The sequence below is a fragment of the Nymphaea colorata genome, chromosome 2, assembly GCF_008831285.2.
Source record: "Nymphaea colorata isolate Beijing-Zhang1983 chromosome 2, ASM883128v2, whole genome shotgun sequence".
NCBI classification, from domain to species: Eukaryota; Viridiplantae; Streptophyta; class Magnoliopsida; order Nymphaeales; family Nymphaeaceae; genus Nymphaea; species Nymphaea colorata.
The window spans coordinates 23,314,688-23,340,455 of record NC_045139.1 but is presented as its reverse complement, the minus strand read 5'-3'; the positions used below and the strand labels follow the sequence as shown (position 1 = coordinate 23,340,455).

General features: G+C 35.7%; 1 protein-coding gene across 1 annotated transcript; it reads left to right on the top strand.

The window, feature by feature from the left end:
* The first annotated feature begins 4,263 nt into the window (after positions 1–4,263).
* Positions 4,264–24,647, top strand: LOC116246630 (V-type proton ATPase subunit H). Its single transcript, XM_031618424.1, has 12 exons — positions 4,264–4,468; positions 5,835–5,960; positions 8,753–8,878; positions 9,259–9,361; positions 9,452–9,524; positions 12,539–12,604; positions 12,692–12,806; positions 13,314–13,475; positions 16,660–16,785; positions 16,885–17,010; positions 22,040–22,219; positions 24,163–24,647. Exons 2-12 carry the CDS (start codon positions 5,931–5,933, stop codon positions 24,409–24,411), a joined length of 1,356 nt encoding a protein of 451 aa, XP_031474284.1. The 5' UTR covers positions 4,264–4,468; positions 5,835–5,930; the 3' UTR covers positions 24,412–24,647.
* The last annotated feature ends 1,121 nt before the right edge of the window (positions 24,648–25,768 follow it).

Genomic DNA, 25,768 nt, shown 5'->3' with positions numbered 1-25,768 from the left:
TTGAAAGAAAAACAATGTATAACCTGTCATTTGGATATAGAACGGTTGTACAATGACATGATTATGTTTATTAACTCAGAAATAATTCATGTAAACTAGCAACTAAGTTATATTTTCTCATGTGATAACTAGAAACAAAGCAAGTAAGCTGTTGATGCTAATTCATAGAGCTTCAACAAAACTGAGTAGCACGAATAATCATATAAATGAAAAACATTTCAACAAAAGATAAGCATTAAAATCAATATATTTAACATTTACAACTGTCTTAAATAGTTGACAAACTCAGCTTGTATGAATATGTTATGTAAAATTAGAAGTCCAAAGTAAAGAACCCAATGTTTTGGAAATGGAACTAAATAGATACCATACTTGAAGTGAAGCCTAATCAGCTTTTGCTTTTCATTTGTAATATGCGAATTAATAAATGAGCAGCACTTTAAAACTTTATATTCCAATAGGTTAGAATATTCAGGTAAAAAAATAAGTAATTTGAATAGTTAGTAACAAATCATTTTGTTGATTACAAAATTCATAGCTTTTCACTAGATTGCATCGAGTCCAAGGAGTTCTGCCCAAGTCATGCCAAGTTTCAATCCTAAACCAGCTCCCGTGATGTGTTGACCTGGTAAGGGATCGTTTCCAGCCGAGTCAACGAGTTGACTCCAGGAGTTCTCTGCTGGTTTTATTCGTTTGGCCTCTAGATTTTGCTGGTTTCTTACTTGGTTCAGTTTTTGGCATTTTTTGTTCCTGCATATTCTGCCGTTATGCCTGATCAATTTTTTGTGATTCAACTTTCGGGAGTGATTTTGGTTTCTTGTATTCTGCTGGTTTTGTGCCTGGTTCGTTATTTTTTGGCACAGAGTGAGAGAGAGATCAGTTGCTGCTAATCTTTTGATTCGAGATTCCATGGTGCAGATTACACCAATTTTGAAGCACAAGCGGAACGAGAAAAACGACTTTCCTTGAAACTATATTAACTATATATAAAGAGCCTTCTGTAGTTAGCTGGCTATCTAATATGACTATAGAAATAGTAAGGTTAGTTTGTATAGCAAAGCCAGGCTTGCTCGTTCTGCTCTGCCCTTCAGAAAGCAAAGCTCATTAGCCGGCTTGGAAGCAAGCTACCCAAAGCCTCTCACGACTCACTTTTACGTTGGGCCCACCGCGACAACATGTTGGAAGCAATAACAAGGGCGGAGCCAAGATTTTTTTCAAGAGCGGGTCAAACGGTCCAACAAACTGCAACGAAAAGGGTTGGGTTTTATAGGTTGAATTTAGGTAAGGCCAAACTGAACCCAAATCCAAACAATATATGGACGCAACAAAAAAATTTCAACTTTTTCAATGTAATTTTTTTTTTTTTTCAATTCATTGGGTTGGGGCCATGGCCTAGGCGCCCCTCCCCCCCTCTGCCCCTGAGCCATAAGTTTCCTTGTCGTCCGCCATCAAATCCCAAAGCTCAACCCTGCATAGGCAGTGGAAACTACTAAGCTGGAGTGCAGTAGGGGAGGTGGAATTTCGAGTGGAGCGGCAAAATGCATAGAGATTAGAAAGAACACCAAAAGGCTCAACCCTGAACAGATGGTAGAAACTACCGAGCTAGAGTGCAGTAGGGCACAAGGAATTTCCAGTGGAGCGGTGAAATGCATAGAGATGAGAAAGAACACCAACGGCAAAAGCGTGAAATGCATAGAGATGAGAAATAACACCAACGGCAAAAGCTGGCATCATGGATTATGTCTTAGTTTGCAAATTCATAATTCTCTTTCTGGATGAAAACTTGAAATATATCGACCTTGCAATAGATAATGGCGCTTTCGGTTTATTTAGAAATTCCGGTCTTCCTCGATGACTATCCAAGAGATTCTCTTGGATGAGGAATTATGGGATTTTATGTTGTGCTTTGCTCTTTTATGTTGGCAATACAGTGTTACGGTTCGTGAGATTGTGTTCGACTTCATCTCGTCTTTTGGAAACTTCAACTGATACTGGTAAATAGAGAAAAAGGATAGTTTTTCCCAAGCCCCTATATGCTTGCAATGTAAAACTTTCATGGAAAAGTCGTCATAAAAACCTTCTCTGCACTCACTTTTTCAAGAAGAGGTTTGTCCACTTTCTTGGAAAAGTTTTGTTTGTAAAAGTCTTGAATTTTTTTTTCTTGGTGTTTGAGTCTCATAAAACTTCTCTCTCTCTCTCTCCCTCGGAGATTGTTGATCTCTCTACAGAATTGCATGTTCTTGGTTTAGTGTAAATAAAGTACGGAAATGAAATACTTTGGATCTGATTTTTCTTCCCTCTGTTACGTATATTAATTGTGAATACGGCATAGGTGTCTTCAGGTCATATGCCAAAAATTACTAGAATGGTCGGAAGTTTTTTGAATTATGTATACAACATAGAATAAGTGGTCGTCCAACTTCATTAATTTTTATTAAATGTCTTCTGCATACTTCTTTCTGCCAATTTTATTAGTTAATGTCAGTCCATTGACTTCTAGTTATGTCAACTCACAAAACCTTTGCACGCAGAGAGAGAGAGAGAGAGAGAGATGCATTTACAAATCTTCCCAGCATGTCAAATCCAAAATCATGAGGCATCATGAACTGTTTTCAATAAACAAGCTCTACTTCCAAATATTTTACTTAGCATATGTGAACGCCTTCTTTTGGCAGTTCCCATGGCTCCAAGTTGAAAGTCTTCTGGTAACCGAGGCTTCCTAGAATCACTTCCTCTTGGTTGACTTCAATTTTCCTTTTCAGCAGCTTAAATATCACATTTTCATCATATTTTCAGAATATCGTACTCAATCGTCATCACGTACCCTCCTGAATACAACTGGTCACCAATGACGATAGCTGCATGAAGACCACAGCAACTCTGTCCAAGTTGATAATTCCCTTATCAATGTGCCTTCCTTGAATAGCAAAGCCATAGTTGGCAAACCCTCCTACTCGGATACCAGACTCGGTTGAGTTTTAAAATAACTTGAATTGGGTGAGTCAGGGGCAGAGTCGAGTCGAAGCGGCTGATTCCCGAGCCAACTCACCGAGTCAAGCAACTATGGGCAAAGTTGCCGCAAGTCCCTGTAATATCATGGAGCTCTCTTTCAGAGGTCGTTTGATTTTCATTCGGTGGAACATGAACGACCTATTTCCACACTATTGTCCGGTCCATTCTGTCTGTTGCCTATGTCAATCCAGTGTTTGACTCATGAAATGGTGTTTGGCTCATGAAATATTGTTACATGCTCTTTCAACAGCCAAGAATTTTGCATAGACACAATACGATTTGAGTATGGGTACAATTCAAGTGTGGGTCAAACATTGCAACTTTAGAAAATGTGGGTACGAGAATACTATGTATATGTGCAAATTAAAATCAAATAAAATAAAAAATATTTAAATAAACAAGTAGAATAACCAAAATCATTATATGTTAATGACCAATAACTTTAGAAAACAGAATAAAAACTGAGTTAGAAAAAAAATCAATTAAAATTAACTTGTTTGGATTATCTTCAAGCTAAAAAGTCTCAAAGTACTCAACTTTAGGTTGGCGTGAACTGCCCACGTGACTGAGGCCAAAAGAAAAAGGAGAAATGATAGGGTGAAATGTACTCGGTATTCAGGAATTCCGGTGGCGAGAAACCAATGACACCTCCCACACTGATTGGCCCATTTGTTGCTGCAACCAACTTGTCTGAGATATATTGTTTGAGAATTCCGGTGACCTTCAGCCTTGCCAAATACTTGTTAAGATATTGTTTGAGAATTAAAACAATTTGTTTTGATGAAACAATAGCATTGTTGTCAATCACATTTTGTTCCAGTGACTAAGCTAGCCAATTTCGATTCCAATTACAAGAATTCTTACAAATTCAACTTAAAAAATTCAAACGCTAAATTCACATCCATATGTATAAAATGCAACGATGAATCATGCTTTTTATGTCTTGTATATATGATTTGGACGTCCATCAAATAAAGGAAAACTTCTAGAGAAAAAAAGTCTCATTCATTTGCTCATTAGATCTGTCATCGAAATCCACGTACCAAGTCAAATAATCTTTCTCATCCTAATGACATATAAGCTTGGCCTGCCAATGAAACACATTTTCTATTGTTCAATATGCGGAAAAAGGGGCCCTGGCTAAACCCCTTTCTGTAATTGATTTTATAAAAATGGCGAGGGATAAACGATTTTGGATTATAACAGCGTGGGGTGGAAACAAAATTTGTATAAAAAAATATAGAAGCCCATTGCGCGCACCGCACCTTTCATTTCTCACTCTCGTTTTCTTTCTCCTCTCCGATTCATTGCGTGTGTGTCTCTCTCTCTCTCATATTCTTGGTGTCTCCTTTCCAACCGAGGGTTGCCTCACCTCACCCTCTTTGGCCAGATCCGACGTCCGGCAGCCTCGAGCGGTCTCTGTCCACCGGCAGTCGACTTCCAAAACACAAGCGATGTCTCTGCCCTCTCTCGTATTTATTCTTGTTATTGTGTTGCTTTAGGTTTTTGATTTTCATCTTCTTCTTTCCCTTAGGATTTCTAAGATTTTGATCGACCTAAAAAAAATGCAACAGTCATCTCCGGCGAGGCCTCTGTCGGCTGGCGAGATTGCAGACCGAACAATGATGGCCAAAGCTCGGGTTTAGGCTTTTTTTTCTTTCTATTATTTCTAAATGCACCAAGGGATTCCCTGTCCTAACACTCTAAGAGAGGAACCATTCCCCTCCATACTTAGTGTTTCATGTGCTCATTGTCTATTTTCATTTATTTACTATATAAATACATATATTTCTGTTTCTGGTTTAGGTCTCCTGTAAGTTAATTCAATAGGCCCAACCTTACAGCAACAGCAAATCAGTTGAAGAAAAAGTAAATGAAGTCCAAAAGAGCATGAGAATAGAGGACGGCATAGAGATGATAATCAACTTGTACTTGCTTCATATATGCACAAATATTATCAAAATCAAGTGTTTATGCACTGAGCATATCAAGTATGCAACAAGCACAGTCACCCACATGCTCAACAGAAAACCGTCAAAGTATGTGCTTAGGTTTATCATGTTTTACTACTCATGCATATGAAAATAAACAAAGAGAAGCATCGTACCTATTGACCGAAGGAAGAAACACACGCCCTCCTCTCTCTCTCTCTTTCTCTCGTGCACGTCCCTTTTAATCATTGAAAGTCTCCAAATAACATGAACCATTGCATCGTTTGGAGAAACAGATGCAACGTTTTGGGGGAGGAAGAATATTTCATTCATCACTAAAAATTAATGCATGTACTAATTTTCTTTTTGGTTTTTTGTTTAAGAGAATGGCATAAAAATAGCGGGCGTTATACATGGTGGGCTTGACACTTCTTCTAAGAAGAAGTCTTTCATGTTTTCTTTCAATGATCAAGACTTCGAGTGATGATCCACATGTGATGGACACACTTTTCTAGTTCATCAAGTTAAAAGGTTATCCCAAGAAAAGTGCAGGGTAGCCAAAAACTTGCGGCAATTTTGAACTACCATGGCTAAAACTCAAGAGTCAGGCCGTGATAATCCGCACAGGAGCTACAAATTCTATGTATATGCGCCCTTCATTATGTACATAAAAGCGAAAAAATTGGCAGAGGAGAAAAAAGGAAATACAAACATATGCAGGGCTATGACAGGGGGCTGGTGCTTAAAATCTATTTGCAAGTTTTTCGCTAGTCTTTGTCTTATTTGCCTACCTGAAGGAGACTTACTTCCTGTACTCGTCAGCTTCAATTTTTGTTGTTCTTGTTTCATTCATAAAAACATGATCCGTTCTTCTGTTAACCTGGTCCGCAGATCAATAAAATTGGCGTTCTGGAGTTCTGATTTTAGAAGCCAACATTATAACGACATAGTGGTGATTTTTCTCTTAATCAGTTGTTCCCGATTGTCATGGATTATGCGGAGTTGACGACAGAACAGGTAAAGGATCATTACCACAAATAAGTTCTCTTTGTATGAAAAGATATCACGCTAGAGGAGCACGGATCTCGTGCTTTCTGGGCGGCATGTGTATTGCTTGGACCTAAGCGTATATCATTTTATTATGCAACCATTTTGGCTTCTTGTTGTTGCATTCTCTCATTCCTTAGTTTCCTTTTATCTTACATGTTTTTATTTTTCATTTAATGAGTAACAACAAAATTCCTTTCATATCTTAGTTTGATTTTTTTAAATTTTTAATCAAAACCCTATCATGTTCCTTTTGAACTTTGTTTATTTTTTATGCATCCCAAATAGTTGTTATGACTTCTTTTGCTTCTTTGTTTGCCTACCATGCACTTACTGGAATCCCTCATGATTTTTGCATTTTGCCATTTTTTAAAAATGTTCATTCTTTCATATTGATTGTTTCTGTCAAAATCAATTTCTTTTGTGCATATGGTTTTTCTTTTTATTTTTTCATGTATTTTTTGTGGACATGCTTATCTGATACCATCATTTGTAGCTAAAGTTGATGGAGCACAACTTTGGATTTCTTAATATCTCTTCACATCTTTTCTCACAATTACTTTCTCATTGAGTAGTGTAGCACACTATTTTTAGGAAGCACCTTCCCCCTTGTTGCTATTTTGAGGCTTTGCTCTAGTTTCTACTTGTGACTAGTTTTCTGTACCCTTGTTCGTTATTCACTTTGACTAGATTTCTCTATAGCTTTACATATTCAGGATGCTCTAGCTGAGTTTCTTCTGATACTCATATTCATGGTATGCCATGTTTTAATAGTCTTTCCTGTGCATGTTCGCACATTCGTGTTGCACCCTTGCCTCATTTTCTTTAGTGTTCAGTAATCATAGTTATAGTCGAATAGCTTTCTGACTCAAGTCCATTGTACTTGTCTCATGAACCTATCAAATGTGTAATTTGGGCTTTATCTACAAGTTTATACTCTTTAATTTGGTATGCTGGAATCAGGTTGATTCTCTCTAGGTTATGCCAATAGATTCGCCCCAGATGTGAAATGTTGACCTGTTCAACATGAAAGCTTTATGCTGGCCTTTTACTCAAATGTATTATTGTCATCCATTAAGTGTGTCTACTGTTAACAGCGAAGTTGTTAGTAATCGTTCGTTGGCTAATAATTTTTTACTTTCGGCTTGCTCTCTGGTACGGACTAGTTTCAAAAAACTTGAAATTTTTAATTTTTAGCACGGAAATTCTCCATGTTTTTGTTTTAATTTTTTTAATGCTACCTTGAATTTTGTTCTATATGTATGAATTTTTATTTTTACTATCTTTTAGGGGCCAAATTGAAATTTTTTAGCATGGAAATTCTCCATGTTTTTTGTTTTAATTTTTATGTGCTACCTTGATTTTTTTGATTTTTTTTTATTTTTCTAAGGGTCAAATTGAAAAAACTGAACATGAAACTTTTTTTTCGTATTTTAGTTTTGTTATTTTTGTGTTACCACCTAAGAGGAATAAGAAAAGACTTTTGCTGTTTCAAGTTTGGTCATTTTAAGTATTGTCCTATACTGATGGGAAAGAAGAAGGGATTCCTACTTTTCGATGAAAGTAGGACTTTCAAGGCTATGGCCATACTAGTTAAGTCTTGGCCTTATGCAATCAAAAAAGGTTATGGTGCTTGACAAACCAAACATTGCGACTTGGCATGGGCTGTCCTTTAGATAGACATAAAAACCCCCAAATTTAAGTTTTACAATGTTTCATGCTTAAAATGTACTTTTATTGGGGGTTTTAAGAATATTTTTTTTATATTTGTTGGGTGACTTTAGAAACTTTAAAATATTAAAAGAACTTTAGATTTCAATTTTTTCAATTAGACATGCAGTTTTATCTTGGTAAGTTAAATAAGGTGCCAGTATAATTCTAGAATAATAACATGTGTGCATCTGTGCTTGGTCTAGATGTCTAATTTTTTCAGCTTCACTGTGTGACTCTTAGTGGGAGTGTGTCCTATTTAGCCAGTTGTCTTGTTGCCATACAACGTAAATAAATGGTTTGTTGCTAACTTAATAATGCATGCTTCCACACACAGACAAGCATATGTGAAGAGGAGAATCTGGCAGGATAATTTGCACTTTCACCTAACTTTCTATTAGCTGGTCTTATCTTGAAATTCACAAAGAGACAAATTAACTGCTCATGGTTTGACTTAGGACCACAGTTTGGTTGTACAAAGTTTGATTCAATTGAGTATTACTTGGAAATGGCTGAGAATGTGGAAAACAAATGGACCAAACCTTTCCATGCCGATATCAGGAGTAAGTGCTGATAAAAAAAATGGGGACCCAAAGGACACTTTGTCCAAAATCTTTATCGCTGGACCCTGATTAAATGGAGAAGTAAGCTCTAAAAACCACCTTCTTTTCCTTGGCATTTGTTCATCTCAATAGAGTCTTGGTTGTGTGCTCCTTCTGCTTACCAAAGGGAGAAATAATCCCTCTAGATTATCCTAGGGGCACTAAGATCTGTTCTTTCATACTACCTGAAATCCTGGGGTTATGGATGTATTCCATAAGCCAGCGATACCATGGTCACCTTATTAGTTAACTTGATTTATAAAATATTGCTAAATACTGCCTACATATTGAATGTATTTTTCCCAGTCAATCAGTAAGGTTAGGATCTTAAGTTGTGTACTCCACTTGTATATCTTTGCATATGATATAGAACATTCATCTTGAAGATGGTACTGTGAGGCCTGGGTCTGTTCTGTAATTCTAACAATGGTCCTATGTCATGTTCTTAAGGTTCTCAAGAGGGACATTCCATGGGAGACTTACATGACAACGAAGCTGATCACTGGGACCTGCCTGCAGCTACTCCGTCGTTACGACAAAAGATCTGAAAGCTATCGTGCACAGTTACTGGATGATGTTGGTCTTATTCTTGCTTTTCCAATATTCTGTGTACCAAACTCTAAATAAAGTTTTTTGAAAACAAAATGTATGGTTATGCTGATTATTTTGGGAATGACACTGGTGCTGTCTTCAATAGTAATTTTGACGTATTCACAAAGGCATTGTCACGCCGACTAATAGTCATATGCTTAACTATTTCTACTTTTTAATTGCTTGTTTTAAAAATTAAAGCTGCATTATATTGCAGTTCTTGATCCTTGAACTATTTCCCTAATTTTATAGGAAATACTGATAACTTCTGTTGTGTAAATATCATAATTTGTATGTTGTCCTGCATAATGGGAATTTTTCCAAGCATCTGATACAGTTAACAACGTGAATGACAATTGGCACAGGATGGCCCAGCATATGTCCGTGTCTTCGTAAACATTCTGCGGGATATATCCAAGGTTGAGACCGTTGAATATATTATTGCTCTTATTGATGAGATGCTCACAGGTAATTTAGATCCTTTTTCCATTGAAGCTAGGTAAAATTCTCTTATTAATCTGACATTTTTCTTCTTGTGTATTGAATATACATTTGCAGCGAACCCAAAGCGAGCTAGGCTATTCCATGATGCATCTCTTGCAAATGAAGATCCTTATGGACCTTTCATAAGTTAAGTTTTTACAGTGTTTTGTTTTTTTCTGACAGTTAATATCTGTCTATATGTTCTCTTTTTCATATTTGTAACCTGCCCATAGTGCATGGTAATTGCTCAGATAAATTTATCTGAGATTCTGAATAATAGATACGTTTGTGTATTTACCAGAACACATTTATATTAGGTACGCACATGAATACACTAGGCATATACAAGTATAATATATTCTTGTATATGAGTTGATGTAAATTCTTATGTTGAATTCTTTATTATTTTTATTTTCTTTTATTTTGTTATTTAGTTTTTGCACTGAATGAATTGAGATCAGTCTTACAGCTGTTGGAAGTTTCAATGGCTCAGGCATAGCTGAAGGGCACTTCAATGGCTACGTTGCTATGATGCTATCTCCTTGTAGAGATATATAATGGCCTTCTTTTGTAGTTCATATATTTCATATTAAGATGTAATAAGATTATCTTAATCATTACTTTCTTCTTGTGTTGATTGTATCCATTTGACTAATGCATGTTTTTATAGTCGGCTTTACCTATTAGGAATTTATTCCTCATTCAGTTGAAAAAGCAACTCTTATAAATAATTTCTACTAATATAGATCTCAAGAGAAAATAGTCATATGATGTTGTTGTTATACATAAATTTAAATCAGATGTACTCTCTCTTACATACTTACATTCAGATAATTTTCAAGCCTACTTATCCGTGGAATCTTGTTCATTTTAATATCCTAAGAATATGATTGAGCGAAACAAATGTAGCCACTTTCTTTTTGGATTAGCAAGCTATAATTAGGTGGAGTCCTACTAGTAATAAGAATTTTTAGTATTTAAAAAAAAATGATATTTAATTTTAAGAACTTCAAAAATCTATAAACTTTAAAAATTCAAAGATATATATATATATATATATATATATATATATATATATATATATATATAGATCATGAAATAACTTAGATTGTGAGTTATTAACCTGGCCTCTTGTTGAAATTGTTTTATACAAAGAAGTTAAGTTGCTAATTGATAAAATTAAAAGAGAGAAGGTGTTAATCTTTGTATTATTATTAATGAGAAATGAAGAGGTTAAGGCTTATTTTTTGTTTTTACTCTTTGGATTGTTCCTTCTGTGTCTTTGTAACTGTCTTGTTGTGTAATAAAAAGTTAGGGCCTCGCACAGGTTTGCATCAAGAGAGGAAGAGAGCGATTGTGAAATAGAGATCGGCTTCCCTAGGGATTTCTATCTGTTGACAACTAAATTCGCAAACTGGACATTCTTTTGATAATTTTCACGTGTGCCATGTATGTCACATTTTCCGACAACTCAGATGTCCCCGTTAAATGCTAAAGTCATGAAAGTTAAGAGGGAAATTCCTTTTTCAAAAGTTACAGAGCAACTTTAATGTAAAATTACACCCGATCCAGTTGTAGTGAGTAGTGTAATATAGAAACTGATTGGTCTTCCCCAAGTTTAGTGTGCCCTTGTAATGCCCCAGGTTGGAGAGCATATTTTCCTTATCAAATCCGATGGTGTAGGTACGTTCAGCACAGTGTTTTGTTCAATATCATGCTTTGGGTTTTGGCTTTTGCAAATAAATTTATAAATCATGAAGTTTTGATGCATTGTGACCCATTCATTTTTTTTATTTCTTTAATTTCCCATCTTACACATTGAGATGGTGTGCTATAAACTTTATTCTTTTAAGTAAGCTGTTAGATCCCATCAGTTGTTTTGGTCATGCAACAATTTGATTTAATGGTTTTGAATTTTTGAGGTAGGGCATGTGGGGGCATTGAAAACTTGGTTTTTTTATTAGCAAAGTTTTTAATCTGGGTGAATTGCAATTTTTTCCTTGAGAAACCTCAGAATTCAAAAAATAAAAAAAAAAAAATAGAAAATTTATGAATTTCGAGTTTTGTACTAATTTTCTTACGAAAGTATTGGTACAATCCAGAATAGCTATTTAAATGATAAAATATACCCAAAAAATTCACAGTATATAATTAAAACATTATTTTTCTGAGTACAAATAATGCAATGTTTTTGTTTTGATGTTCTTTTTTCACATTTTTTGTTCTCTCTTATTTTTCTAACACAATATTTGAAGAAAATGGCATATTTTCTTATGATGATGTATAAACTGGATTTGGACTTTTGCCAGTCCTAACAGCCTTGACATCTGAGTTGTACTTCTCTTCTTATTGCATGCTAAAATACGAGCGTTCAAGTTATTTTTTCTAAAAAAATTGATATTTCTATTTTCTACCATCAAAATTTTGATATTATAAAAGCCTTCATTTTTCTGTTATTCAAAACATTGTTAAAGTAAAAAAATTACCAACCTAATATACGTTTCTCACCAAATTACTGTTTCAGACTTTCAGTGGTCTGGTTTTTGTCTCTTGCTTAAGTGAACTGACATTGACCACTTTTGCTATATAGGAGAGGATTTCTCTAGGCATCTTGAGCTCCATCCAATCATTGCCACCCAATGCAATGCATCGAGAAATGTGGTGTGAGAGTCCAGAGGATTTCTCCATCTAAACTGGGTTGGAGAAATCCACAAATAATATATATATATATATGTATATTATTTGTGGATTTCAATATATATATTGAAACTTTGTGGAAGTTAAAATATCCTGCTTAATTGGCATTTAGTAACTTTTCTTTCTGTTTCTTCAGACATATTTGTTATAGTTCCAAGAGAAACTTGTCTTACTAGAACTAGCTTTGGCCATTGTGTATCACTGGGTTCCTTCACATATTTTCAGCAATTTCGTATTTGCTGTAATTGGTCTTCGCTGACCCACATGCTTTATGTTGCACTTTAAGTTACAGGAAGTCTTTTCTTCATTTTTATTTTCCAGATGGTGGTACCCTCTGAACACGTACTTGAAAAAATTTCTCCGTAGCAGCAAATAAATAGATAAAAAAAAAACTATGTAACAAAGAATTATTTCTTTTCCGTAGATGGAAAAAGTTCCATTCTAACATTACTTTCGAACTTTCAGATTGCTTTGGGAAGGTAATTGGTTCATGCAGGAAAGAAGCTGCAAAATATTGGCTTTAATTGTGAGGTATATGCATCTGTAATCTTGTTTGCTTCGTGGAGGATGTGTGACCTAAGACTAGAATAACTGTTTGAGGCTGCATCTGGTTTCTAGTGCTCGTCCAAGAACTGATGGTAGTGTTCCAAACGGAGAAGCCTGCAAGACAAAAAGGACATCTGCTTCCATTGATGATGTCATAAAGAGCTTAGTAGAATGGCTTTGTGCTCAGGTTAGCCCTCTGTGCCATATTTCCACTTTCGAACATGGTGACTTATATATATATATATATATATAGAAGTGGGATCCCTCTGGCCAGGAGGGATCCCCAGCTTCCGTTAATCTTGTGGATGCCCTGATGCATGTATCGGGGCATGTGCTGTGAGAGGCAGGAAGATTGTGCCTGCGATGCCATCCCTTTTTGAACTGGAGAGGCAAGTTTTGGGTCCCACAAGTTCTTGTTTATGGGCACCCTCTCTTTTGTTTTCGCTCCCCATCTCTCTCTACATGTAGTTAGTTGTTATTATCAATGTCCAATTTCGCAATGTGGTTTGCAATTTTTGTAAAATTGCAAGCACGTGTGATTTCATCTTTGCATGATTTGCAGTTTTGTATTTCTAAGCATGTTCTTGACAGAATTTTGTTGCATTTGTGTATGTATGTTTTCTGTGAGCCTGTGTGTATGCTTGCATGCAAATCTTTGTATATCTGTGGTCTTACACAGATTTGTTTTCTGCAGTTGAAGAATCCCTCACATCCTAGTCGTGGTGTGCCCATTGCAGTTAGCTGTTTGGCAACACTGTTAAAAGAGTCATGGGTGAGATCCTTGTTTGTTAAATCTGATGGTGTAAAGCTTCTCACTCCATTGATCACCCCCGCATCCACCCAACAGTCTATCCAGGTGAGTTCAGCTTAAACAACTTCATTGTGTTCAAAGTAGTAGTCACAAATAACGTCTCGGAGTTTTAAACGGTGAGGTTTTCTCGAGTATAATAAGGTGAGCATTAAAAAAACGGAAAAAAATAAAAAAAAATATGGCAAATTTTTAAAAAATTAAAAAAACTAAAAACAGGGGGAAAATAAAATAAGTGAGAAATAGTAACACAAACATCAAAAGATAAGTAGATTTGCAACAAATAAAAAATAGAAAATGAAAAAAATTTGTTTGGCATTAAAAAAACTGAAAAAAAAAAAGAAAAAAGTGAAAAAAAAGCGTAAAAAACGCTTTAAAGACACTTTTTTTTGTTTTTAACGTTTTTTTCCCAAAAAAACTTTTTTTAAAGTTTTAAACGGCCATTTAATTTATCGGGTTTCTTTTGCGCTTTTTTTTTGAAAAAAACGCGTTTTCTATGACTATGGTTCAAACAGTATGTATCATATTCTGTCACATGGATGTGCCTATTTGGGTGCTGCACTTGCGTTGACACAGCATGGATATGGGTGTGTTAGAGTTCACAAGAAGAAGGAAAGGGAGGAAGAACGAGGAGGAGGAGGAGGAGGAGGGAGGAAGAAAAATAAGAAGAAAAAGAGGAGAGTACGTGGCTGTCGCAGGAGGAGAGGCAGTGGCTGCAGGGTTTGGCCGTCTGTGGAGGGAGAAGAAAGAGATGCATTATGAGTTTTATACAGTATTTTTTTTCTTTTTTCTAGTTTTAAACTTTTCTTTTATTAAAAGTTTTAAAGAGAGACTTATTTTACAATTTACAATGTTTTGAACTTTTTTCATTTATGCTTTAAACTTTAAAGTTCCCTTTTATCGTAACTAACTATAAAAGAACCTTATTTTACAGTTCACAAGAAATTTCTTTTTTACATTTTATAAATGTGCATTTTGGTTTTCAACTTTTTCACAAACACATAAATACCCTTGCTGCACCAGTACTCTTTAAGTTTTCTTGGAAGGTGCTGTACCTACCCCTGCACTTTGAACCTAGTATCATAGATTTAGATATTTCTGGTGTGATGTTCAGTTTTGTGTTGTGAAACTACTCAAGTTTCTGGGGGAAATGCTACTACTACAAGGATATGTGGTATGGAACTACTGAAGTTTTGTATGCTTTTAGTTAGTTTGTTTTTGAAATGCACTTTCCATCTATAGGGACTTTTTTTCTTGCATCATTTTAATAGAAGAGTGTGTGAGTGTGTCTAATATCTGAAAAAGTAATAGAAGATCTGGAATCTGTAGGTGCCTAACCAATGGATAAAAAAAAATTGATTTGGTGGTGTAAATTGAGGCACACTATATTCCATAGCCAAGGTCTTTCGTAGCCTATTCTAATTCCATTGTATATATACACATGTACACACATATACGTGTGTGTGTGTGTGTGTGTATATATATATATCATAGCCACAAATATTGTGATATTTTCAAAAATGTTGCAATATTTATGATAAAAACAAGGAAAACAAGAAAAAAAGGGTAAAATACCACGATATTTTCAAAATATCGCCAAAAATATATATATCCCGATTTTATTGCGTTTTTTTTGTTGCTGTCTAAAGCTGCACTCAAACAGGGGCATTGTTTGTATTTTTTGAAAATTTTTAAAACTTTAAACTGCATGTGCTCCATTTCATTTTTAAAATGAGTGTTTTGTAATGAAAAAGTTTTAGCGGGGCAGTTGAACTTTTTCTTCTTTTTAATGGCAAAAACGGAAAAGGGAAAGAGGATTAGGGCTTTTAAGCCTTTTTTCCTCTCCACTATAGGGTTTGGGGCTTGGGCATTGCTGACATGAGAAGGAAGATGACCTGTGGTCCAGCTGGTAGGCCTTTGGGGCCTTTTGGGCTTGGGCATTCCTTCACTCCCATCTGCTGTCCTATCTTTTAAGTTTTAACTATTCAATAGAGGAGCAGCAGGCTTTTACGCCTTCAAGTTCTGTTGTTACTTGTTATTTTTGTTTATTTTATTTTTACATAATTTTTTGATTTTTTATTTTTAAAAAAATGTGAGATTTTCTCGAGATTTTTCTGAGAAAAATAGCTTTGCTAAAAAACCCGAGTAAAACATTGCCGATATTTTCCCGAGAACAATATTTGTAGCTATGATATATATATATTGCATATAGGTTGTCTTTGATTTTTCAAATTTCTGTATTCTTTTGTTTTTGTTAGTGGTCTGGTAAAATTTGACCTTTGACCATACTGGAGCTATTCCCACGGCTATCATGGCTTCTTCTCTTGTATATATCGGGGACTTTCCCCTTCTTTTGGCTATGCTTCTTTAAGCATTAGGTCTAACTTTTATATTTTCAAGTGCTCTTCTGGGATTGTGCCTATTATGCACATTGTGGGTCATTTGTGAGAATATATAATGAAGTCATTTTTTGGACTTCGGTTTGAGATTTGGAGGCTGGTTTGCATCATGTTCATAGTTTGTCACTTTGTTGTTTCACTGATTTGTTCTCAACTATAATTTGTCTAACATGCTTGTTTCATTGTTCTTTCAATTTAGGTTTGGTTTTGATTTTGTATGTTTACATTTGACATTTATTGATTCACTGATTGTTCTTAACTGTAATTTTGTATAGCACTATCATTCTGGTTTTAAATTTGGATTTGCTTTTTCCTCTTTAATTTGTTGCTTATTCGTCTTGGCTAAGATATTGAATATGCTAAATGCACAATGCATAATAGCGGCATGATTTCTTTCTATGCCGAGTGAAAATTCTTCCCTAACTTGAGATTGTGAACTTTAAATCTTTGTGCCTCTAACAGAACAAATAATGACAGACTATGATCAGAATTTACACATTTACCATCCTTTTTTTCCACTTTTTAAGTAATTTAACTTGAGTGAATATATGGGTATAAATACTAGTTGATTCGATTTTGTGACTTGGATCAATTAAGTTGTTGTGAAATCTCACGTTTTCGGCTTTTCAACTTAATCTTTTATAATTGCACCTTTAGTTTTTGTACTCTTTCCCTTTCTTAATTGTCTACTTAAGAATCACAAAAAGTGGTCCCTTCTTTTAATGCAGTGCTTAAGAAACCATTACAATGAAACTACATGGTCGTGAATCTATCCTTAGGATTCCCTCACACATTTCTTTTTAAATGAACCTTTTCTTTTTTTTTTGGAACAGCTTCTATATGAAACATGTCTCTGTGTTTGGCTCCTGTCATACTATGATGCAGCAGTAGATTTCCTAGCTACCACAAGGGCAGTGCCACGGTTAGTAGAGGTAGTCAAAAGCTCCACCAAAGAGAAGGTGAGTTTGACTTGGTTAAACTTCATAAATAAAAAAAAAAAACTCTCTTGAACAATAGTTTCACACTATATTGATGTCTGAGTTATTGTTTTCTTGTAGGTTGTAAGGGTTGTTATATTCACCCTCAAGAATTTGCTGCCAAATGGAACATTTGGGGCTCAGATGGTTGATCTTGGGTTGCCACAAATAGTTCAGAGTTTAAAGACACAAGCTTGGAGTGATGAGGTAACTTGGAAACATGATATTTGACTTGCGGCCATGTGTGCTTTATCATGGAAAATAGAATCAGCAGTCCTTGTTTTGATCAACAAAATCTTTTAACTAAGTTTAGATATTTTTGGTTGAAAAAATTATATATGCCTATGAACTGCTTTCAAGTTTGGACTGGTATTAAAAGCAACAAAAAGCTACTTTCTGAAACATGCATAAATTGATTTCCTTTTATTGAGGTTTAACGAGTACATCCTGCTACAGAGCCACTTCATGTTGGTGCAGAAATGTGAAGAGTCTGTGTCATAGAAGTGGTTGGTATTGTAAAAGAAGACGTGAAGTAAGAGCTCCAACCAATGCAAATAAAGGTTCAAAATAACCTAACTAAATCTACACACTTGAGGACCTTCCCTTCCAGCTAACATTGTGCTCCAAGGGTCAGGGAATGGTTTGGTCAGTTGCTTCTTGAAAAATGAACTGAGACAATCCAAATCTATAAATTTGGAAAAAAGGATTTGCTGAAACCTGATGCACAAAATAGATCTTGTGACTTCTTTCCCATCATTTTTTGGTTAATCTAGAAGTCTTCATAAAATTAATTCATGTATCATATGCCAATGTTTTTTCTTTTGATCTTAGATATTTGGGCAATCTGGGCCCATTTGTGCTTCCAAATACCGGAAAAAGCAACTGAAATCTGGATGACCCTGAAAAGATTGAGGAAAATGAGGACAAGCATAAATATTGGTTGACTAAAACAACACAGTATATATATACACACAGACACTTTCTGAATTTACTTCACAGTTCACACATTTGACCACATGACCCATACTCTCACCCATTCAGATCTCCTTTGTCATTCTCTTCACCTACATCCTCTCCTTCTCTGCTCACTGGATTATTGAGCTTTAAACGGGCGAGGGTGGGTGGAAAGAGAAGAGGGGGGAGAGAAAAACATTGTTGCAGCCTCTCCGTAGGTGGAACTGCCTTATGTTTTAAAACCTAGTGACTTGGGACTCGACTTGTCCATTCACAACTCATGGCTCGGCAGGTCAACTCGGTGACACAAGTTGAGTTTTGTTAAATTTTCTTTAAGAAAGCCCCCATATAACTGATTATCGAAGCAATATTTCATTTCTATTACTTATTTTTGTTGCTCTCTAAAGTCTAAACTCACACTAAAGAAAGTGAAAGGGATGGATGCCGAAAAAAGAGAGAGGGGCTTCATGAACATGAATGAGAGAGAGAAATACACTAGATAAGAGAGATGTAGCAAAAGGAACATCTCAAACTATGTCACATAGGTATGGCTACGGGTACGACAATTTAGAAAATCTTAGTATGGAGGTATGGCAAACAAAAATAAAATAAGATTAAAATATAGTTATTAAGACAATTTGTAGTAGTTTCTTTCATAATTTCTACATATAATGTCATAAAACATAAATAAACTAACAAAATATGGTTAAAATGTATGAACAAAATGAAAAAGAATGTTTGGATCAGTTCTGACATTGGAACTGATCCAAACGTACCATGCCGTACCACCATACCAGTATTTTCGTACGGGTAACATAGATCTCAAATATGAGAGGGATAAGCTGTAAATATAAGAGAGAGAAGCCCCAAATAAGAGAAAAAGAGGGAGATTATTAGAGAGAGAAAGAGACTGGAGAAATTGTTGGAAAAAGAAAAGAAGGGATTCATGAGCAGGATTAGGTGGCTGGTCTGTCTAGTAACATATTTCTACACTTTAGAATAAATAATTATGTGGTTATGTTTTTTATGTCTAAAACTATGACAGTCAATAAAAGAATCAGTTTTTTGTGGAGTTTGGACATAAAGTGAGTTTTATAAGCTAAAAAAATTCTGCCTCTCTCTCTTTCTAGATATATATATATATATAGGAAAATTGAATAGTGACTGGCTTTTTAGAGTCACTCAACCATCTAACTTGGGCTGTGTGATCCAACATGATGGACGGTTAAGAGAAAAATAAGGAGAAAACAGTGATGGATATTTTCGTTATTTAATATTACTTCATTCATTTTTCTCCTTGTTTTTCTTTCAACCATCCATCTATTTCAGATAGACAGCCGTAATTAGATGGCCGGGTGACTTTGAAAAACCAGTCATTCTTCACTTGCGCTTTCTCTCTCCCTATATATATATATATATATATATATATATATATATATATTGAGGAAGTGAAATCCTCTGGCCATCGTCCAATCACCTTTGATGCAATGTATAAGGTGGGTATGATTAAACACATTGCCCATCACAATGCATTGAGCAGTGTGCTGTGAGATGCTGGAGGATTTTTCCATCTGAACTTGGATGGAAAAATCCAAGGATATACAATATATAAGTGTTGAAAAATTGGTTTGTGAACTGACTCAATGGTTCACATGAATTGGTTATAAATCATTCAAAATTATTTAAAAAATCATTTAAAAAATACATGTTAAAATATTAACATGATTAATGTTTTTAAAAATATATTGAAAAATTAGTGGAAGCTTGAGACCTATGTCACCAAGGTGCGGAGTGCGGGTGCCGGCACAACACATCTCAAAAAATTTAGGTGTGGTGGTGTGGCAAGAGTATTTATTATTATTATTATATATAATATATGACATATAATTGTTTATAAACCACAAAATTATTAAATAACAAAATCAAAATTGCAATTTGCTTATCATGATATCATTATCAATCATCAATTCAACATTCAACAAGAAACCAGGACTCTCGAGGTTGCATCACTATTCCAGAAACGTAAACACAAGAAAACAGTAGGCATTTTCACAAACAATTGCACTCAACGTCCATTATACCAGAGAAGAAAAGAACAGTAGAGTGAGAGAACAACACACTAAAACAGAGACAAGACGAGACAAAACACTAGAACAGAGAGAAATCAAAATTGGAGCGTGATATTAGAATCAAACAATCTATGTCACACGGGTACGCGGACACGGCAATTTTCAAAACTTTAGGATACACGGACACGGCGAATTTTATATTCTAAAAAATAAAAAAGGATAATACAATTAAAAAAAACATTAAATTAATAAATCACTCTTACAATCTCATAAGTCATAAGAAAGAAAGTCTCAGATTCTCAAGCAAAACATTGTTCATCACCAATCTCATAAGTCATAAGAAAGAACGTCTCAAAACAAAACAAAGAATGTCGGGTTAATAAAGTGGTTTGGATCGGGTCTGACCCAGACCCGAGCCAAAACGTATCTTGCGCCGTGTCCAAGTGTCGGTATCCAGGTGTCGGAGTGTCGACACCGGTACGTGGCCCATTTTGCCGTGTCCGTGTGACATAGCAAACAATAAAAAGAAAAAAACACACTGCTGCAAAGAGTGAGAGAGAGTTTACCTTCCTAAAACGCAGCTTCGTTCGTGAGTGAAGAAGAAGTGGAAAGATGTGAAAGAAGAATAGAGAGGATGGAGGTAGAAATCGGAGACCGAGAGAGCAGCGGATGCCAAACGGAAATGATGTCGCCGGTGGAGGTAGAAAATGAAGAGAGCATCAAAGGCCGGTCGCCGGACGGAGAGCAGGGGACGCCGGTCGCAGCGAAGAGAGAGAGAACAGCGGCAAGGGGCGAGACGATCGTGCCCTATTTTGAATTTGTTAAAAATAAAAAAAGCCCCCAAAAATGGATGGAACGGGTGCGCATCCAAAAAAGACTATTTTAGTCGGGTGCGGCTGACCGCTCCCAACTCAACTTTGACTAGTTTGGGTGTGAATCTGGGTTGCACTTGCGTCGCGTCGATGCGGGTGCGGGTCTAGAAATGCCGCACCCTGGTGACTTATGCATGAGGGTTTATCCGAAGACATGGAACTACTGAATCGGCAATGGAGTTAGATCAGTTTGTTGCTGATTCGACAGGCCGATGAGGACCAACTCTAATAATGCACACCCGCGCGCACACAGACACACATGTTTGTGTATACACATGCATATATAATTGTTACGAATATTCCAATATTTTCAAAATTATTGCAGCTTGGCTTGCTTGGGCATGGAAGTTTCCATGCCTGTCTGTTTAGGCATGTGTCTCCACGGCTTACAATAGTGAAAAATGGCATAATTTAGTGATGGTTTTAAGATACCACCTAGCATATTTGTCGCGGTATTACTGTGCTTTTTTTTTCCTTATTTGAAATAACTTTCTTATCTATTTTGAACTTTTTCCCATGTTTTTCTTTCTTTTTTCACTTATCAGTTTCAAAATCTATTTTGAATCCTTATATATATATATATATATACTTCCTAAAAATCTGTCTCTGGTATGAAATTTGGAATATTTTCTCTCGTTCTTTCTCAGAGAGAGATAGTTTCATGCTAGATCACCTAACCGACCTGGGGAACTCTATAATGTAGGCTCTGAATTCAGGAGCTGCATCATGTCAGTAAGGGATATAGATGCTGAATGAAGTGTCCTTCCAGCACAGAAGGAAACAATGCCAGGTTTGGCTTCCCATTAATTGTGACAATGAACCAGACTTTGCTCTCTAGGAGCCTAGGAGGGATCTATCCTGAGTGGAGATCTAAACAGATGAAACAAGGCCGTTGGCGTGGAGATAAATCTAGCAAATCCTTCTTAAGTTTGTTCTTGCATACAAAAGGTGGGCCAAAGGTTGAGATGGCTCAAGGAAAAGAATTTGTTTAATCCTGTAACCGTCTGCAGCCTCACTTATTTACTGAGTACAAAATTTTTATGTAAGCATTGATCCATCAAGTATAAGTGCTAATAGGGTTTTTTGAAATCGTGTTTTACCTACTCAGACAATCAAGCTGTTATATGGACTATCATAGCCAACTCTTTGGGCTTTCTCTTAAGAAAACTGAGTTTCGTCTCTAACTGTTTTCCTTAATTTGAGAGATGTTCTATTTGTGTGGTTCTGCTTCAGTTTTTGTAGGAATTCATCTATACTCTATATAGGGACTTTTGGCCGCTGCTTTCTTTGATCCATGACATGGAAACAATATTAACGTATTCTAACTGCTCCTGATTACAGGATCTTTTAGATGTTCTAGATCAATTAGAAGAAGGGCTAAAGGACAATATCAAGCAGTTAAGTTCCTTTGACAAGTATAAGCAGGAGGTCCTTCTTGGTCATCTGGATTGGTCCCCTATGCACAAAGATCCTGTCTTCTGGCGTGAAAATATCACAAACTTTGAGGAGAATAACTTTCAGGTATTCTTTTGTCCTTCAAGTGATAGTGTGCCTGTATGATACTGCTTGGCATTCCTCTCCATCAGTTTGGTTTGGCAATGATAGAGAAGCTTGTGTTGTCATCCAGAATGGGAAATCTGGTGCCTTTCATTTCCTTTGTTTTCTTTTTGCAGATATCATATATACGAACGATAGAATATTTAGTTATTTGTTAAAAGTAGAATCTCTATTATCTATAGTCCAGATAGAAAGCTGATTAAAGGTGTTGAGCATTGCTTTATAAAATATTCATCTTCTTTTCAATTTGCTGATCTAAAGTTGGCAGACTATCCAAATTGCTGTATGTGTTGCTGTATTGCCAACATAGATGACTACTCATGCTAGTCGTTAGCCGGCTGATTAGTCATTGGCCACGTGGTTGGTAGCCATGGAATATAAACATGTCACTGCCACTCAGTGAACAAAATTAAGAGCTTGTTTAATTACCCAATTTTTTTTATGGTGTGTTCTGAATTACTTATTTCAGGGTTTTCTCTCTGACTTCCTGAGGTCTGACTAGAAATCCAGAAGAACCACAGTTTTTATTTGAGGTCTGACTAGGAATCCAGAACAACGACAGTTTTTTATTTGAAACTGAAAAAAAAGTTCCCAGCTGTATGGTTTACATTTTGACTGAGTGTTATACAGTAAGACATATAATCTATATGTGTAATCAAACATGCCCTTAGAGTGGTGTGTTTCCTACAACTCTAGGTGATTGTTAGTGGTTTAGACCGAAAATCACCTGGAAAACTACAAGGTGTCAAGAGTTCAGTGCTGGAGCTAGAAATTTTACCTGGGAGTTGGGCATAAAGTTCCAATCAAATTGCAAGTCAATCAAATAAAAAACGGAAAAGGAAAATTGTAGTTATCTGTGCAATCAAACACATATAAAAATATCATGGGATTTATCAAAGAGAAGATATTTTAAAAGAACTTTTTTTTAACGTTATATTGAAAAATAATTATTTTGTGTTTTTATTAATAGTAGATTAAGAAACTCACCTCATTCATGGTTTTCTTTGAATTTTCACATACTACTAAATAATGTATGAAATAAATACAGGTTGTTAGAGAGTTAATATTAAGTTTTTGTGCTTTTGACAAAAGTAAAATAGTAAGTTCTAAAAGTGTAGCTTAAGATCTTATTTATTACTGTAAAAAACAATAAGCTCGTAAAATTTTTTTCCAGAAAAATTAGTTAAATTGAATTTTAAATCTAAACGTGAACCTAAATTATAAACTACTTTAAGTTTTCTGTTTGTCGGTGGTTTGCTTGGAAAATGTGGTGCAGAGAACTATGTTTGGAGCAATTAAAGCATAAATTGAACAGACTTATAGTTTGGTAATCAACTTCTCTAACTTCTGAATCATTTTTTCTGCCTGTACCCCTTGTCTCAAGAATGCATCTCATGCTACTGTATTTTACACAGAAAAAACAGGCCTTTTTACTTTGTCACAGAGTGGGCTAGAATCTTCTTTCACTCTTAAAGGGCAAAAAATAGAACATAAAAGCTTTAAGAGGGAAACGGGGTTAGGCAGACAGTAATTTAAGAAAATTGATGAAATTCTCACATTCTTCAATTTAAAATTGATTACTCTAGGACCCTAGGTAGTCTGGTGTTCACCCTCACCATACATGGCTCCATCACTGCAGGAATCGTGCAGTTTAGAAGAAATGTTCTGTAAAACTAAGATATGAAGAATTGTGTGGTCTTATAATTCTCATTTTCGGATTATTAAGTGAAAGATCCGATATTATATCAGACCAATTTTCAGGCACGCCGTTCATGGCCTGGTGAAGTTGATTACCAATTAATTTCTAGTTTCTCTTGCTAAACACTGGTGTAACTCTGTTTCTTGGTTCTGTTTGGCTTGCTCCGCACCTTTTCATTTTGAAGGTTTTCTACTTGGAAAAAATGCAGATACTGCGCGTGCTGGTTACAATACTTGATACATCTTCAGATCCAAGAGCTCTTGCTGTTGCATGTCATGATATATCACAGTTTATCCAGCACCATCCAGCTGGCAGAGGGATTGTGAATGATCTAAAAGCAAAACAGCGGGTCATGAAGCTCATGAATCATGAAAGCTCAGAGGTAAGCAAGAATGCGCTGCTTTGCGCGCAGAGACTTTTCCTTGGTGCAAAGTATGCAAGCTTTATGCAAGCATAGGCTGTTCCCGCGGTAAGCTTCTGGTGAAGAGTTCCTTTTCAGCGTCTTTTTGTTAAACTCCCTTCTCTGCCTGTTGTGTCGGAACCAATAAATTATGTAGAGTTGTTATAACGACTCGGAATTTAATGGAAGAAAAAATAAAGCTAGATGAGTTTAATATTTTTCTCGAAGAACTACTGTGCCAATCATATTGTAAAACTATTGTTGTAATAGAAGTGGAAATCATGTTTACCCAAGTTTTTCATGGAGGCCCACATTTTTAGGGAGCCGACTGTACCATGACACGTCTGTTAAGAGCTGCTAGTTATGTGTGCAAATGGGTCCCGAAAATTGGATGGCCAAAGATATTAAAACGCCTTGAAGGCAAGGAAAAATGGATGTCAATAGCGGCAGAATCTTAATTTTTAGAATTTCAAAAATACAGATGAATCTCTCGGATCTTAGCAGTCTAGAACCGCGGCCTCTCTCTCGCTCTCTCTTCCTTATGGAATGAAGTTCTAAGCTATGTGTTCCAGGTAGTTAAATGCAACTTTATTGTTCCAATCTATGGCTATGACTCAGATATATCAGTCTACAGATTGATGAATCGCGATGGTGATCATGCAATTTCTTCTGATAGCCTATATCTAAAGCTTTGACTTCTGATAGCCTATATCTAAAGTTTTAGTTTTTCTTTTTTTAATAGATTGAATTTTGTAGCGAACTTTTTTAATAAAGGCGTTATATATATATATATATATATATATATATATATATATATATATATATATATGTATAACTTGCAACCATGCATGTTTTTTTTCGGTACGGAATGTCATAGCCCTCTGCACCCCTTACCTGTGCAACGTGACTTCCCACATGAAACATATTAACAGCCTTTCTAATCGGTTTCATCAGACAACAGAATCATTTTACCCCGAAGATCTAAGCAGGCCATTGACGCATTGAGATGACCTCCGTCTCCTTTGCGTTCTCGAAACTGTGTAGTAACTTTGCCATCTTAGGTCGAAATTATAGATTGTACCTCCTCTCGAAAAGCTCTGAATGTCAACAGAATGATCCAATAAACCAAATTGAATGATGCATTGGACATTCACAGTGGAACAAGTGCTGGTCGATACTAGAATCATCTAGTGGCAGATTATATGCCTTCTTTCATTGCAATTGTCATGCCGCGACTTGACATTGGTGAAAGCATGATATCATACTAACCATCTTTGCATTAAGTTCTAAACTGAGTGAATCTTGCATCTGAACTAGTTGCTGATTCAGTGGCCTATGAAATCATCAATTTGTGGTTAGGTTCGAGATCAAATGAATCTTCATTTCAATCTTTCTCATGTCACTGTAGTTTCTA